Below are 18917 nucleotides of genomic sequence, written 5' to 3'. Positions count from 1 at the left end.
TAACACACAGCAGTATGTGGTCATTTCACAAAAACTGAAGCATGCCATCACGTCCAGATGTCCAGAAATGTTGACAGATGGCATCATTAGGTTGCAACATAATGCCTGCCCACATGGTGCCAAAGTTATTTTGACTGCACTGCAGAAGTTTAGATTGGAAGCCCTTATGCATCCTCCATATAGTCTTGATCTCTACCCGTGCAATTTCCATACATTTGGAGTCATGAAGAAAACATTCATGACCGTTGATTTGCTTTGGATGAAATGGTGCACATTTGAGTAAAATCATGGTTATGTAGGTAACCACAAGCATTTCCCCATGAAGGCATTGACTGACTTGTCTCACAGTGGGAGAAATGTATTAACAGTTACAGTGATTACTTTTGAAATAAAGACTTTCCTTATGTTTTTCCATCTGTTGTGTTTTCCTTTGACTGCCCCTCATATATAAAAGCATTCAGAAGTCATTCTCATCTGTAGTGTTTTGCATGATTTATTTATTTATTTATTTACATGTCAAGTTCCATAGGACCAAATTGAGGAGCAAATCTCCAAGGTCATGGAACGTGTCAGTGCATGAGATTACAACATAAAAGTAATAACAGATAAAAATAAAATGGTTATGAACCTGAGAAAAATCTATCCATAACTTGTAAGTAATCGTAATCAACAATACAACAAGAATCAGCTTAATTTTTCAAGTAACTCCTTGACAGAATAGAAGGAGTGAGCCATGGACAAACTCTTTAGTTTCAATTTGAAAGCATGGGGACTACTGTAAAGATGTTTGAATTTGAGTGGTAGCTTATTGAAAATGGATGAAGCAGCATACTGCACACCTTTCTACACAAGAGTTAAGGAAGACCGATCCAAATGCAAGTTTTATTTCTGCCGAGTATTAAATGAGTAAAAGCTGCTTATTCTTGGGAATAAGATAATATTGTTAACAAGAATTACCCAGACTCGTGAACAAGGTTCGACAAGAAGTTTGTGAATCTGGACTGCTTATTGTCTGAACCACCTGTTTCTGAGCCTAAAATATCCTTTGAGAATGGGAAGAGTTACTCCAAAATATAATATCATACAACATAAGTGAATGAAAATAAGCACAGGAGACTAATTTTTGTGTCAAATCATCACTCACTTCAGATACTGTTTGAATAGTAAAATCAAGTGTTTGAACAAGGTCCTGAATGTGAGCTTTCCATGACAGCTTACTATCTACCTGAACACAGAGAAATTTGAACTGTTCAGTTTCACTAATCATATGCCCATTATGTGAAATTAAAATGTCACGTTTTATTGAATTTATTGAATTATGTGTTAGAAACTGTAAAAACTGAGGCTTACTGTGTTTTAGTGTTAGTTTATTTTCTACAAGCCTTGAACTTGGCTCATGAATTGCACTATTTGAAACCGAGCCAATGTTGCCCACAACATCCTTTACTACCACACTAGTGTCATCAGCAAACAGAAATATTTTAGTTACCCGCAATACTAGAGGGCATATCATTTATATAAATAAGGAACAGGAGTGGCTCCAACATTGATACCTTGGGCACCCCCACTTGACTGTACTCCAAGGAGACCCCACATTGCAGCCATTCTCAACATTGTGAATAATGTCCTTTTGCTGTTTGTTGCTAAAGTAAGAGGTGAGCCAGTTGTGATCTACTCCCCATATTCTGTAATGGTCCAACTTGTGGAGCAATATTTTGTGATCAACACAATAAAAAATAGGCCTAGCCATCAAAACATTTTGTTTAACCCATCCAGTACCTCACAGAGAAAAGAGATTATAGCATTTTCAGTTGTTGAACGACTTCTATAGTTGAACTGTTCACTTGATAGCAAATCATGTGATATAAAATGATCAATTATCCTTACATACACAGCTTTTCAAATAATTTAAGCAAACACCATTCTTGAAGGAAAAATTAAAAATATGGCTAAATATAGGGCTAACATTTGCAGGACAGTACTTTAATATTCTTCTAGGCACTCCATCATATCCATGAGGGTATTAGTCTTAAGTGATTTATTGACTCAATATCCCCCTTGTCTGTATCACAGGGGAGTATTTCAGACATCAATCTCATAAAGGCATTTGCCAAGAAAGTATATGAGTCCCTGTAGAAACTAAATGTTTATTTAATTCACCAGCAATGCTCAGAAAATGATTGTTAAATACTGTACATATATCTGATTTATCAATAACAGAAATTTTTTACTATGAACTGACTTTATATTGCCGACCTTTTGCTGCTGACCAGGCACTTCCTTCCCAACTGACCATATGGTTTTAATTCTGTCCTAATAATTAGTTATTCTGTTTGCATACCACATGCTCTTTGCCTTCCTAATAACATTTTTAAGCACATTACAATACTGTTTGTAATTGGCTACTATCACTTGATTCTGACTACTTCTAACATTTTCATGTAATTTCTGCTTTGTTGTACATGAGATCCTTATCCCACTAGTCAGCCACCTGGCCTGCCTATTACTGCTAGTACCCCGTTAAGAATGTTCTAATGGAAAGCAACTCACAAAGAGCATGAGAGATGTGTTAAGGAAAGCATTACATTTATCATCTATGTTATCAGCATTATAAACGTCCTGCCACTCTTGTTCCTTGACAAGGTTTAAAAACCTCTCTATTGCTGTTGGATTAACTTTCCTGCATAGTTTGTAATTATATGTAACATTTGAGTACAAAAGCCTTTTAGTGTTAAAATTTGTGCATAATGGTCTGAAAGACCATTCACCCTTTTACTAACAGAATGCCCATCTAGTAATGAAGAATGAATAAAAATATTGTCTATGGCTGTGCTACTGTTCCCCTGCACCCTAGTTGGAAGAAACACAGTTTGAATCAGATAATATGAATTTAGGAGATTTACCAACATACTTTTTCTTGCACCGTCATATACAAAATCTATATTGAAATCACCACATAATAACTAATTTCTGGTACTTCTTACAAAGTGAATCAAGAACCCTTTCTAGCTTGAGCAGAAATACTCTGAGGTCAGAGTTAGGGGACCTATAAACAACAACAATTAGAAGTTTAGTATTACTACATTCAACTTCCCCTGCACAGCATTCAAATATCTGTTCAGTGCAGTGCTGCGATATGTCTATGGACTCAAATGGAATACTGCTTTTATGTACATAGCCACTGCCCCACCCTGCAACAAACGCCTTAAGAAACAGACAGCTAATCGAATTCTTGTAAAGGAAGACTCTGAATTGTCAAATTATTTAAGTGGTGCTCTGATATACCAATAATTTCAGAGTCAACATCTGTAAGCAGTTAACTAACTTTATCTCTAATACCTCTTATATTTTGATGAAATATGCTAATTCCTTCTCTACTTGGAAACATGACTTCCTCTGTATGTAAGCCCTTAGCTAGAGGGACTTCCTTTAAGCAGGTATACCTATCAGCTGACTTTAGCCTAAAAAAGGTGTAGTTCTAACACCAAGTACTACACGAATTTTCCCATGAGTGATTGCACCACCACCCACTACACTGTCACCTATAAGATTTGCCAGTCTCCCCTTCCCATACCTATTGAGCTGCGGGCCATGCCTAGCAAAACCCAATCTGCTGATAGACCCAACTGACAGGACTGAAATGTGACCCAAGCCCTCTGCCATCAGTGCCCTATCTAGCCCTATGTTAACACGCAAACAGCAGCGTCAAGATGAGGCCGATCATGACGCTGAAACAGTTGCACAAAATGCACATTAGTGCCACCAGTACCATCTTTACCAGGTCACCGCCTACATCATATTCCCCATCCCTATCAAGACTGTTCCCTTCTCAACCCATCCTCCTTCATAAAAATTTTAAATAACTCCCCTAAGCTGTCAGTCACCTGAGCCAACCCTGTACTAGGCTTCACAATGCTGGTGACCTGGTACTCACTCCCCAACACTTCCTGCAACTGCTGGCCCACACCTCTACTGTGTAAACTACCTAGCAGCAGAACATTCTTCTTTCTGTTAGACTTCGTAACTGACCTATGCCTCCTAACTCCTGAGGGCTGCTGCATGTTCCCTACATCTACAGCTAAAAGAGGCTCCTCTTCACTCAACTCTGTCAGTTTGTCAAATCTGTTGCAAACGATAACTGTCTGAATACCTCCTTCTTGCCAACTGCCAGTTCCCATTCCCCACCACCCCACACCCTCCTCAACCTATCTAGTTCGTCCTTTGCACGTTGTAACTGCACCTGAAGGGCACAGATCTTACGCTCTTGCTCCTCTATCTGCTTATTTCTACTACAGATTCTGCATTCCCAGGAGAGTATCTCACTAGAAAACCCACTGGCTTCCCCACTGCATTCCTCCAATTAAATACTTTGAACAAATCCCACACCATAACCCACTACTCACAAACCTACGACAGAGCTCACACTTCTCATTCATGGTGAAATTTTACAGTTACTGAAAAACTATATGTCTGCTCTACCTAAGTTCAGTTACACCAGTAGAATTATTTATAGAAATAACAATATCGGTCTCTAAATTCTCTGTCTGTTATGAAAGCAACTACTTGTATTAATATTACTACACCACAGCTAATACCAGTATCAACAAAACTTCATAAAATTATTAGCTAAAACCAAAAATTCAAGTGGCCACTGGAACACTCAATGAAGTTAATACATTGAATGAAAATTTTACTGAAATATTTCACTAGAAACAATAACTCACTAGAAACTAACTCTTATAGGGTAAAGAGACCTTGCCCATTTTTTCTGTTGAATAGTGTAGCCGTTATCCCCTCTCAGATGGTTTGATTTGATTAGATTAAATTTTTTATTGGCCTAGTTTTATCATACAGCACAAATTGTACAATTGATGTTGGACAGGTCAAAGATAAGTTACAATAATACGTAGTATTAGCAAAATAGTAGGCAAATTAAAAATAGGTACCTATTACAGTTAATTTTGTTACATATTCAGAAATTCTCTGACAGAATAGAAACAGTGCTTTATTATAAATGTGTTTAGTTTAGCTTTAAATATTAGATGAGTAGCATTTTTTATTTCCTTTGGTATCTTATTGTGTAGTATTACACCAATGTTAATTATGCTCTGCTGACGGGTGGTTGTTCTGTGATATTTTTGATGTATATTTGATTTCCCTCTGGTTCTGTAGTTGTGTACATTTTTGTTCTGTAGCAGTTTGCCTGTTTTCAGGAGGTAGTCCCTAGTGACCAAGATAGTTTCAGAAATGAATAAACTTGGAACATTTAGAACACCAAGTTCATTAAAATGGGATTGACAGGACTCCATCTTTCTAAGGTCACAAATTATTCTTAGAGCTCTTGTTTTGAAATGAATAAACTTGGAACATTTAGATCACCAAGTTCATTAAAATGGTATTTACAGGACTCCATCTTTTTAAGGCCACAAATTATTCTTAGAGCTCTTTTTTGCATTCTAAAAGCCTTTGCATTATGAGTTGAATATCCCCAGAAAACGATCCCATATCGGAGTAGTGAGTGGAACTGTGCATAGTATGCCTGCAGTACTGTTGTTTTGCTTGTTGTAGCCTTTAAAATTCTTAGGCCATAGCACACACATGATAGTTTTATCTAGACAAGTTATTTATATGTGTATAAATTAGGAATAATCCGCCTCAATTGCGAAAATTCCCGGTGTTTACCCAGGTTTCAACGTGGATAACCACGCCTTCTTCAGAAAAAAAAAAAAAAAAAAAAAAACAGCTTGCCTAAATGGGCATAGTCAATTTCTAAAATGAACACCCACAACGGCAGGTCCCCATAAAATTTATTAAAATTACACGGTACATCCGTACCAAGCCAATAACACTACCGAAGCCAAGCCAGAGACATGCAGCAATTACACTGCACTGTGCACATGCCAGGCTACAACAGCAAACTTTCGGCTGTGTGCAGAAGAGGACAAGAGCAATATAAGTGTTCCTCTGTGTACCTGTGAAACTACAGTGAATCTACGAGAGGTACCAGGGTTGCACGCTACCAATATGTGCAGCTGACATTGGCACCAAAAATCATGGCATTACATTCTGCCCACACGCCACTTGATGTGCATCTGCATCTCACATGCCCAGCCTGATAATCCATCCACTGGAATAATTCAGGCACTGCACAGCACTAGCTAGGCACTTGCTCTCACTCCAGACTCAACATCTGCTGCTCCCTGCAGCCCTTCTATCAGTAGCAAACTTCTCCTGGATGTAGAAATAGCAAGCCACAAGATACCAACCAAAACATCAACCTACATGCACCTGACGGTGCCAGACATAGACCAGACATCAACCAACACCAATCGAGGGCATCAATAGGACTATCGTGAGGACTCTACCATTTTACCAGAAGTGGCTTTACTTTTCTAGTTTCATGTCATAGCTGCACACTGTTTTTTGTATGCTAACAATGGAGTGTTCTTTCCTTGTAACCTGTGGACCAACTTATTTATGTGCTGTCCTTGCCACTTCACAATCTCTCTTTAAAAACTGGTGTATTTCCAGGTATTTTTAAAATAGCAAAAGTTTCACCACTGCTATGAAAAGGTTCTTCTGAAAAAATATCAAACTACTGACCCGTGTCACAGTTAAGTGCCTTCTCAAAAATTCTACAAAAACTCTTCTTTGACAGGCTTTTAAGTTTCATAAATAAATATGCACCTCTTACAGTACAGCAACATGGATTTAGATAGTCTAAATCTACACAGACAGCAATTTTCGAATTCTTAGACTGCATTTTAAAATCCCTTGATCAACATAAATTAACTGCAGGTATTTTTCTAAATCTAACAAAAGCTTTTGACATCCTGGACCATAACATTCTGCCTGAAAAATTAGAAAGACGAAGAGTAAGAGGTGTATCACATAGCTGGTAGTGTTCATACCTAAAAAACTGTAGGCAGAAAGTATCATTTCAGTATGAAGTCAAGAAAATGAATAATTCTAGAGAATTACCAGTAAAATATGGTGTACCACAGGGCTCAATCTTAGGTCACTACTCTTCTTATTTATGTGGACAACTTAGTTGAATATATGAGTCTCACAAAAACTATCCTGATTGCTGATGACACCAGCGTATTGCTCACTGGATCCAGTCTAGAAACTTTGCAGTCCACAGCAGAAAGTTCTATGAAAAGACTTTCTGAGTGGTTCACAAAAAAACAAACTCGTTATAAATACTGAAAAAACTATGTGCGTCGATTTTCATTTAATTCCTCCAACTAATCAAATGTCTCTTTAAGCACAATTACAAAATGATCCCCTAGAAAATTTAAGTGTCACAAAGTTTTTGGGTCTGTGGGTCCAGCAAGACTTAAAGTGGGACACACATATAAATAGAACTTTCAGCATTGCAGCGCGTCAGCAATCGTAATTATCTAAATAAATTATGAATAATCCGCCTCGATTGCGAAAATTCCCGGTGTTTACCCAGGTTTCAACGTGGATAACCACACCTTCTTCAGAACAAAATAAAAAAAAAAAAAAAAAAAAAAAAAAAAAAACAGCTTGCCTAAATGGGCATAGTAAATTTCTAAAATGAACACCCACAACGGCAGGTCCCCATAAAATTTATTAAAATTACACAGTACATCCGTACCAAGCCAATAACACTACTTAACTGTGTGTGCTGCCTCGCCCCAGCCAACGTGCGATGGGTCACAGGCTCTCCACTGCACTAAGGCCTCGCCGGCTGTTCCCCTGAGTCTGGAGTGAGAGCAAGTGCCTAGCTAGTGCTGTGCAGTGCCTGAATTATTCCAGTGGATGGATTATCAGGCTGGGCATGTGAGATGCACATGCACATCAAGTGGCGTGTGGGCAGAATGTAATGCCATGATTTTTGGTGCCAATGTCAGCTGCACATATTGGTAGCGTGCAACCCTGGTACCTCTTGAAGATTCACTGTAGTTTCACAGGTACACAGAGGAACACTTATATTGCTCTTGTCCTCTTGTGCACACAGCCAAAAGTTTGCTGTTGTAGCCTGGCATGTGCACAGTACAGTGTAATTGCTGCATGTCTCTGGCTTGGCTTCGGTAGAGGACACTTATGGGTATGGCAGTCTGTCAGCTGTGGATGTTTTCTATGATGTTATGTGGCCAGGCTAGTGGCTAGTACTACACAAACAAAAATAAAGAACGCGGAACTACAGTTGCAGGCCAAAAGATGTTGTTTAAATATTGATATCATAAAAAAGGAGTAACCTAGGTAGATGTGAGGTAACAAGAATAATATAATTACTTACCTTACTTACCTTACATCAGATAACTGATTTTTTTAAAAAAATAATGGAACAAGCTTTCAGTCTTTGACAATAATGATAATGTATATTTGAACTAGTCTGTCTACTTCCCAACAGCGCTGTCAGAACAAAAAATGTGCAATGGCCATTGGTCACACCATGGCCACTTGACCCTCCTTTCCCTACTGCCTATACATTAAACATCTGTTTGTGTTTATAGTCCTAATAATTTACTTATTTGTTTTTTAGCTGGAAATCACAAAATTTGAACTTTTAGATGAAGTCCTTAATGATGTCAAATTACGTCAACTTCTGTGGGAGAGTGTTGAGAAATGGGACAAGTTAATACAAGAGTGGTATGAAGCTGATTTCAGCACATTGGATCCAGAGGAAATGAATGTGACAACAATGCGCTTTATTAAGAACATTCTGCAACTGGAAAAAGGATTACCAGAAAATTTGATCCTTCCTCAGCTGAAATATAATGTTGAACTAATGAAAGATAAGGTATATTAATAACTGAATTAAAACAAAATTTGACTCTGTGTTCAAAAGAATATATGTTTGCTATTGATATGATTCCAGCTAACTGTCTTAATTACTTATATTCAACTATTCTGTTTATCACTCTGTATTAATAATTACGTTTTTCATATTCTATTCAATATGCTTTAATTTGTCTGTTATGAAAATCAGGCAGTTTGCTGAATCCATTCTCACTTTAAATAATGATAATAATAATCATTAGTGGTTTGCAAGAAAAGATCCACTTAGAGGCAGTCAATATAAAATGCGACTGCCAGTTTTCCTGTATAGGTTTATGTTATTCAGAAACGTAACTAGCAGTGTTAAAATTAGATTGTGAAGTTGCATTGTACAATTTGTTGTAAAAAATAATTATATAAAGTTTTAGTTGTAAATTGTGGTTTATTGATCTCATGATATAAACTTGGTAAGTCATTTAACTCAGGCACAGTGACATGTAAAAAGTTTGTGTTTCTGTTGATCAATAATGCAGTATGGCCAATGAACTGCAAATAAACCAATATTACTTAGTTTCATGTGCCATGGACCGTTTGCATGATAAATTTATTTATTTATTATCTTGTTTTTTACACATGCTCACAAATGTCAATAAATAATTCATAACTGTCACATTTTACACATTACAATGACTGATACCCTTCTATAATGTAGGTAAAAATAGATTGCTACTTGCCCTAAAATTGAAACATTAAGTTGCAGACAGGCACAATCAAAAGACACACAAGCTTTTGGTCACAGCCTTCATCAGAAAAAGAAAGAGAAACACACACCATTTATTTACACAAGAAAGCACACCTCACACTTGGTTCGAGCTGCCAGAGTTGGCAGTCATGTGTGCATGAGGTGTGCTTGCGAGCGCGCGCGCGCACGCGCGCGCTGATGTGTGTGTGTGTGTGTGTGTGTGTGTGTGTGTGTGTGTGTGTGTGTGTGTGTGTGCGCGCGCGCGCGCGCGTGTGCGTGCGTATGTGTGTGTTTTGTGTGTGTGTGTGTATTTCTCATTCTTTTTCTGATGAAGACTGTGGTTGAAAGTTAATGAGTAAGTAGCTTTTAATTATGCCTTTATGCATATTAACATGTCATCTATATGGTAGGTAGCTGTCATCTTTCCCTATATTGTTGATATTCCAACGTGGAATTTACATTGTTCGATATTCTTCTATGGAGTGGAAGGAACTGGCAAAGAGTAACTTGTTCCTTCTTTTCAAATTTTATCTTGCCTTCTGCCAGACAATTTATGTCACAGGGTAAGTGTTCATCGCCTGTGAAGTGCGTGAATTGCTCTGGGAGTCACCCTGTCTGGAGCCGGGTCTGCCCCATCTATCTCGAGGAACGGAAGATACAGGAGATCAAAACATCTAAGTGCATCCCCTATGGTGAGGCCAAGAAGCTCTTTAAGGCCATGCAGCCTCCTGTGTTTACAACATCTTTTGCTTCTGCTCTGCAGAAACCGGTACAGTTGGCCACTGTTGCTACACAAACGGAGGTTGCTAGTGTCAGCACTAATACCTGTGTTTGCCAGTGCACTTATGCTGCTGCGGTTGTTTTGCAACCTGCAGCTCTCCCCAAAACATTGAACAAGGCCGTGGTTGCTGACATTGGGGTACTTCCTGCCCCTCCCCATATGACGCCTTCTGCCCAGGCGAGTAAAGCCCCAACTGTTGACAAGGTTCTGCATTCTAAGCCCCCCCAAGACAAAGATGCTGAAGGTGAAGGTTTTGCCACCTGAGGAGACTAGTCGGGGTCAGTCCGATGACGATAACATCGTACTGTCTGACATCTCCCTTGGGTCGCCATCGAAGCTGATGGACATTGATGTTGACCGGGGGCGATATTCTTGCCCCAGGAACAAATCTCCAGCCAGTACGGGCTCTCCTTCTAAGCATAGAGGCAGGGTGAAAATTCAGCCACCCTGATCACTGGCTCCCATATTACAGTGGAACCTGAATGGGTTCAGGATGCATGTGGCCAAATTACAACTCCTTGTACGAGAGCGCCCCTTGTAGTTATGTCTCCAGAGACACATTTTCAGGCCTTCTTTGGGGGGCGGAGGCTCACAATCTGTTCCGTTTACTTACCGCCTCAGGATGCAATAGACTCTGTGGATCTCACAGACCTTATTAGCCAACTCCCCCACCCATTTATCCTTCTGGGGCACTTCAATGCTCATAATGTCTTATGGGGCTCTACGACTACTTGCCCCAGGGGTCGTGTTATGTAAAGCCTCGTGGTGTCCGAAGAACTGTGCATCCTCAACTTTGGTGCTCCCACTCATTTCTGTACTGCTTCTAGGTCGTCGTCAGCTATTAACCTTTCCTTTTGCTCTCCAGCATTCGCAGATTCTGCTCTGTGGGAGGTAGCCACTGACCTCCATTCCAGTGACCACTTCCCCCTTTGGATTCGCCTCCTGGATGAGGCTGTGGCATTACCAGTGCCACCCAGGTGGCACCTCTGCAGAGCTGACTGGACACTTTTCAGCCATTTAGCTGTTTTGGAACACCATGCCAGTGTCCACGAATGGGTCGACCATGTTACAGCCATGATCTCCCATGCTGCTGAACTGTCAATCCCACGGTCCTCAAGTCATCCCAAGAGGCGTCCTGTCCCTTGGTGGACCACTGAGTGCCGCTTAGCCATCCGAGCCCGCCATGCAGCTCTGCACCGGTTTAAGTGCCGTCCCTCAGCTGGCAATCTTGCGGTCTTTCGGGTGGCAAGGGCCCAGGTGCAGCGAGTGATTAAAGAGAGCAAATGACGGTCATGGCAATCGTTCTTGAACTCCATCTCCTGCTCCACTAGTTCTACGAAAGTATGGGAAGCCATCAGGAGGATTTCCGGAAACTCAGCCAACTACCTGTCACGGCATTGCTCCATCAGGGATGTCTCCTCATGGTGGCGAGAGACATTGCCCAGACACTGGCCATGCATTTTGCGGAATCTACCGCCACTATTAACTGTGATCCAGATTTCTGCCGCTACCGCACTGCCATTGAGAGGGATCACTTGGGCTTCCGGTCTCCAAATTCTGAACCCTACAACTGCCTCTTGTAATGTACCCTCTTTCGTCCGGGGTGAAAATCAAATATCAAGCGACAAACTTTCATTTCATTTAAATGCTATTTCAAACCCTGAGATTATGATGATCAATTGACGACACCCCGCCAGCTTGGGTGGTCTTTATCTACAACAGACGATGTTAAGATTAATATTTAGACAAAAGAATGATGCATCACAGAATACTAAAACTAATTAAAATACCTTACCTTTAGATGCTGAATTTGGTCTCATTGTCGTGATTCTCGCCATGGTGCGTTTCATCCATCTAACATTGTTAATATTATGTCCGGGTCTTTGTGTGCTAATGAAAACTGGTACTTGCTTTTTGTTTTACTATTGATTCTTCATTTTTATTAATTTAACTTTTTCACAATAATTTCCATCTTCATATCACATACTATTTATAGATACTCTCTATATAAGACGACAGACTTCCTTCCGTACTCCCATCAACAGTCCACCTCACAAAAACCACGCTCTCCCCACAACCGTCCAACTAACTCACTCCAACAGTCACCTTAACAATGTCCGACTCTCTACCTTTCACACACGAATGTCTTTGGCTCACACTGGTGGCAACATATTCTCCAGAAATAAACAAATAAAGTTCACATTATAGAATAATATAATAAAAAAGATTTGGGCAAAATTTAAATACTACATACAATAATATTAAATAAAAAAAATCATAGAAATGAAATTGGAGCACTGACTATGCAAGGGCAGATGCGACTATAAGGGTGGTATCGCACTCTTCAGTAGGCCGTTACATTACACCCTTCACAATGTGGGAACTGGATTCGGCACTGTCTGTGGCTCATGATACTGCACCAGGTGATGATCAAATCCTGCACAGCATGCTGCAGCACTTGTTGCTGCCATCCAAGGAAGTTATCCTGAATTGTGTTAATATGATATGGTCCTCTGGCACGTTCCCTGACTCGTGGAGAGAGGTGATTTTGATTCCCCTCCTCAAACCGGGGAAGGACCGAATGCATTCCAGTAATTATCGGAGTATTGCTTTGATGAACTGTGTCAGGAAGACACTGGAACGCATGGTCAACCGTCACCTGGTTTGGCTGCTCGAGACCAGGCAGCTCCTTAGCCACTCTCAGTGTGGCTTTCGGAGATGATGTCCAAGTATAGACAACTTAACCCTGCTTGTGGTGGCCATCCCGCAGGCCTTCCTACGTAACCAGCATTGTCTAGGTGTATTCTTTGACATTAATAAGGCGTAGACACTACTTGGCACCGCCTTATCCTCAGTCAACTGCATCATTGGGGCTTTCGTGGCCAACTCCCCATCTTCATTCGGTCCTTTCTTTCTCGCCACCTCTTTCGGTATCGGGTTGGTAATGTGCTATCTGATTTGTACGTGCAGGAGAATGGTGTTCCTCAGGGAAGCGTTTTAAGTGTCACCCTCTTTGCCATCGCCATTAACAGTATCACGTCCACCATCCGGAGTCCGGCCCAGTGCCCCTTGTTTGTGGACGATTTTGCTGTTTTCTGTTCTTCCTCCAGTCTTGTCACTGCTAGTCAGCAGCTGCAGCTTACGATAAAGCAATTAGAGGCATGGACTGCGAATCTGTTGCAGTTTTATAGGGCTTTCATCCGGTCGCATCTTGACTATGGCTGCACTGTGTATGGGTCAGCGAGGCCTTCGTATCTGAAGATTTTGACGCAGTACACCATGAGGGTATCAGCCTGGCCACTGGTACCTTCTGTACCAGAACCATCTCCAGTCTGTGTGCTGAGGCAGGGAAACCGCCACTCACCATCCGGCGGAAACTCCTCATGTTGCGACGGGTGTGTCAATTCCTTGCCTGTCCTACCTCCCCTGCATACCCTACTGTTGCCCGACTGCCTATGGAATGTCTTTTTTCCAGTCATCCCAGGGCAACAAGACCATTTGGGATTCGTGCCAAGCATTTGCTTGAGTCCCTTGGTGTGGAGCGTGTGGCACCCCAACTCCAGGGTTTTACCCGCCTGCCTCCCTGGTTGCTCCAGAGGCTCAGCGTCATTTTAGACTTGTCAGAGCACCGGAGGATCTGCACTCCTGCATTTGTTTTTACCTCCTTATTTTACGATATTTTAAACCAGCCTCCCGACCATGTACCACTATTTACTGATGGCTCTAAACAGGGGGACTCTGTTGGTTGTGCTGTTGTTTTCCCTGATTGAGTCGTCAAGTTACGGCTTCTTGCGGCGTTTACCATATTTGATGAAGACTTGTTTGCGATCTTGCGGGCATTGGAGCAGATGAGATATGTTCCCAGTCTTAAGTTTCTCATCTGTTCTGACTCCCTGAGTGCCCTTCAGACCATGCAACACTTGTACCCAGCGGATACGGTCGTCCAGAACATCCATGATGCCCTACTCCACCTGCAACGGCAGGGGAAGGAGGTTCCCTTCTGCTGGGTGCTGGGGCATGTGGGTATTAGGGGAAATGAACTGGCGGATGTGGCTGCCAAAGATGCATGTTCCCTCCCTCACGTTGTTGAATGTGCCGTCCACCTCCATGCTGTTACCTCCCTTTTGCGTTTTCGTGTTATGCGTCACTGGGAAGACGAGTGGCTGGCAGTCAGTGAAAATAAGCGGTGTTTGGTCAAGGCCACCATGCGGCCATGGCGTACGTCCTACCAGTCATGCAGGTGGGATGAGGTTCTCCTCACTCGCCTCCGCATCGGGCACAGTCCCTTAACGCATGGTTTTTTACTCCGGCGGGAGGTCCCCCCCAATCTTCAGTGCGTGTGGCATCCAGATTAGTGTCCACCACATTTTACTTGACTGTCCTTTATTCTCTGACCAGAGGGCGGTGGTTTCCTCGCCACCGGATTTGCCCTCTATTTTACAAGATGAGGCAACGACTGTGGTTAAATTCTTATGGTTTTGTGTCCTGTCCAATTTGTTGCCTCAGATTTTAGGGAGAGGATTTTAATGCGCTGCTGGGTGACTGGCTCACCCAGGTTTTAAGTAAAAGGTCCGCTAGTCACGATTACCTATTTGTTTCACTTCGATTTCTGTTCTCTTTTCCTTGTATTTCCTTTCCTTTTAGTGTGTTTCTTTTCCTCTTGTTTTGCCTCTGTATGTGAGGATTTGGAAGTGCGTCAGGCCTGTGTCTTTTAGCCGTTCTCCTTTTTCGCTGTCCGTCTTCATCCCTTCACCGCATGTGTTCCTGTTTCTATGCATTTGGGCGCTGATGACCACGCTGTTTAGTTCCCAAAAACCTCAAACCACACACACACACACACACACACACACACACACACACACACAATTTTTGTTGTAGCATTGTGCACCCCTTTTTGTGCTAAAGAAGGCCTTAATGTGGTGTTCAGTATGCCATTTTTTTCCTTCAGGTATTGTGATTATGGTCATCTCTGTTATTTTTAAACTGCAGTGGATTATTTACAACAAATTCCAGAGGGCATAAATACTGTGAAGCGGTAGTCAGAATTTTCAACTCTTTAAACATGTGTCTACAATATGATCATCAGTGAGCACTACATATTTTTCTTACTGTACATTTTTAATTAATGAACACTTTGTTTTTTAAAGATGAGCTACCCAAGAACTTTATTCCACATGACATTATTGAATGAAAGTATGCAATCTGTATCAACTTACTGATTTGTCTCTCCCCAACATTTGCAATAATTCTAAGTGCAAACATGGCTGAAAAAAATTGTTCCAAAATATGCATTTTTCAGTTTAAATTCTCATTAATATTTACATTTAAGAGCTTTGAAGTTTCCATCCTATATATTATTTCCTCATCATATGTTACATGTAACATTGATATAGTACTTCTGTATGTGCAGAACTGCATATGTTGTGACTTTTTAAAATAGAGAGTGAGACCATTCAGAGAAAACCAGTCACTGTTCCTTTAAAAACATTCTTTATCCTTTCTTCTGTTGCTGCATTTATCTTGGATTGATTACAATAATAGCGTCATCAGCAAAAATAATTAACTCTGCTTGTGACCATAAAGATGGCCTGTTGAGTTACAGACAGGCACAAGGAAAAGACTGTAACACATAATAACTTCAGGCCAAAGCCTTCTATAGCAAAGAAAACATATGCGTGCACACACACACACACACACACACACACACACACACACACACATTCACACAATCAAGCATACCTCACACACACAATCACTACCACTGGCAGCTCAGACTGGAAGAAAGTCAGTCAGCTCCAGTTGGAGCTGCCACCGGTAGCAATGATGTGTGTGTGAGGTGTACTTGCTTGTGTGAAGTGTGTGTGTTTTCTTTATGGAAGTTGGCCAAAAGCTATTATAATGTGTAACAGTCTTTTTGTTGTATCTGTCTGCAACTCAGTGGGTCATCTTTACAGTTACCAGTAGTAGCGCTCTATCTTTTCCTAATGTTGCCGATATTCCAATGTGGAGTTTCAATTGTTTAATTCTACTTGTTGTATATTAGACAGAAGATTGTTTAGATATGTGAGGAGCAATAGCAGACCTAGGACTAATCCTGGGATAATCCCACACTTGATTGCTCCCCAGTCAGAATAATCTCCCCTGACTACATTGGTTGAATTACTTAGTGCAATTTTCTGCATTCTTTTGGTTACATGTGACATTATCCATTGGATGGCTATTCCATTCAGTCCCATAAAAATCTCAGCTTATTTAGGAGAATATTGTAATTCACACAACCAAGTGCAAAAATCAAACAATGGAAAATCCAGGATGGAATGTAACAATACCAGAGAAGGAAAGTTGCTATTCACCATATAGAGGAGATGCTGAGTCGCGATAGACACAATAAAAAGATTCACATACTTAAACCTTTTGGCCATTAAGGACTTTGTCAGCAATTGACACACATACACACACGCAAACTCACACACATAAACGCAACTTGCACACATGTCTGCAATCTCAGAGAACTGAGACCACAGTGCAAACAGCAGCATCAGTGCCTAATGGGAGTGGCGACTGGGTGGGGGTAAGGAGGAGGCTGGAGCAGGGAGTGGGAGGGATAGTATGGTGGGAGTGACGGACAGTCAAGTGTTGCAGTTTAGACGGAGGGCAGGAGAGAAGGTGTGGAGGGGGGAGTTGGTAAGTAGCAGAAAGGAGAGAAATAATAGAAATTAAAAGACTAGGTGTGGCAGTGAAATGACGGCTGTTTAGTGCTGGAATGGGAACAGGAAGGGGGCTGGATGGGTGAGGACAGTGACTAACGAAGATTGAGGCCAGGAGGGTTGTGGAAATGTAGGATGTATTGCAGGGAAACTTCCCACCTGTGAAATTCAGAAAAGCTGGTGTTGGTGGGAAGGATCCATACGGCACAGGCTGTGAAGCATTTATTAAGATGAGGGATATCATGTTTGGCAGCATGTTCAGCAACAGGGTGGTCCACTTGTTTCTTGACCACAGTTTGTTGGTGGCTGTTCATGCGGACAGACAGCTTATTGGTTGTCATGCCTATATAGAATGCAGCACAGAGACTGCAACTTGACTGGTTTCATAGGTGGCCCTGCCTTTGGTGGGATAGGTGATGTTAGTGACTAGACTGGAGTAGGTGGTGGTAGGAGTGCCAACCACGTGCCATAGATATGTCACAGAAAATACCATCTAGTGCTGTGTTGTTATTTAATGCTTGGAAAACGTTTGGAAAACTTGGTGAGAAATTTCTAAACAGCCTTCTCAGTAGAGCAGCTCTTATGTAGAATACATTACCTCAAAAGTTTGGAAAAAGATGTTTGTAGCAAAATAGGTTAGTAGTTATTGACAGCTTTCCTATCAATTTTCTTATAACAGGGTTTAATAATAGAATATTTTAATCTCCTGAGTTAGTGATGTATTACATATTTCAGACACATCATCCCTTATTAAGTGGAAACAGTAGTACTCTGTTGGAAACACCATCAAATACAAAGAACTTTTACTTTGGAGAGAATATACAGGGAAAGAAAGGAAAGGAAACCACATGACCAGGCCTTGAAGGCCACATGATGGCCGACTGATCACCATATGATCCTCAGTCATTCATCATTGGAAACAGTATGGAGGGACATGGGGGTCCTAACACCGTTGTCAGTGTTTCAACTTTGGAACAACCACGTGTCTCCTCAATTGATATCAGGAATCCCACTGTCCCTGGCCCAATCGTCCCACCAAGGAAATACCAGGAATCAAACCTGGGTTCCCTGCAAGAGGGTCTGTTGCACTGACCACTTGACTACAGACGTTGTCTGAGAGAATATATAATTTTTTAAGTTTCTAAACTAAAAATAGATGAAGCATTCATATAATTGAATTTTACGAGAGTTACCTTTCAACATAGTGCTGAACTATTTGTCCTTATATGTTCTACCATATTTAAGAAATTGTTATTAAACACGTTTGCAGCCTGTGACTTATCATTTATAGCCATTTCATTTAATTCAGTAGTGATGTTATAATATTCTGTGACTGTTTGTCCTGTCCCTCATTTCACTACATTCCATATAGTCATAAATCTGTTGTCAGAAGTACTTATTTCTGACTCTATGTACAGGCTCCTTGATTTTTTAATAATTTTTCTTAATAATTTTGAGTAGTTTTTTAAGTGTGCAACTAATGCTGGATCTCTACTTGGTGTTGCCAACAGATACATTTCCCTTCTCCTTATCAAGGTACCGTACTTTAATCTTCTAGTAATTAGTAAAAAATTCAAACATTACTCAAGGATAATTTCTGTTTTTGTTTTCATATGAGTTACATTATTCCACATCACAAATAAATTACCAGGATGTGGAAACAGTCAAGTTTTGAACACACACACACACACACACACACACACACACGAGAAAGTGAGTGAGGGGGAAATGGAATGATCGTGACTTCAAATACTAGGTAGCGGTGGAGTATCAACTGCACAAAATATATTGAATCACATTTTGTAGAAAATATGTGAATTAATGTAAGCAAAAACAGTAATATTTAGGAGGTAATTTTACAAGCACTGTAAACAAATTCAAAGCAACTACACTGCTGGAAATGAAATCATCCAATATCTATCAGCCATACACAAAG

At 40.8% G+C, this 18917-nt stretch overlaps 1 protein-coding gene across 1 annotated transcript in view; it reads left to right on the top strand.

Annotated features, from left to right (window-relative positions):
* Positions 1–18917, top strand: part of LOC126365881 (dynein axonemal heavy chain 6) — a 1020408-nt gene that overhangs the window by 256471 nt on the left and 745020 nt on the right. Inside the window, exon 17 of the mRNA XM_050008578.1 lies at positions 8516–8773. Coding sequence (XP_049864535.1) covers positions 8516–8773 — 258 coding nt within the window. The remainder of the gene's footprint in view (positions 1–8515; positions 8774–18917) is intronic.

Source organism: Schistocerca gregaria, chromosome 4 (genome assembly GCF_023897955.1).
Source record: "Schistocerca gregaria isolate iqSchGreg1 chromosome 4, iqSchGreg1.2, whole genome shotgun sequence".
Lineage (NCBI taxonomy): Eukaryota > Metazoa > Arthropoda > Insecta > Orthoptera > Acrididae > Schistocerca > Schistocerca gregaria.
Note: the sequence above shows the minus strand (reverse complement) of the source record. Positions and strands in the feature narration are given on the sequence as shown.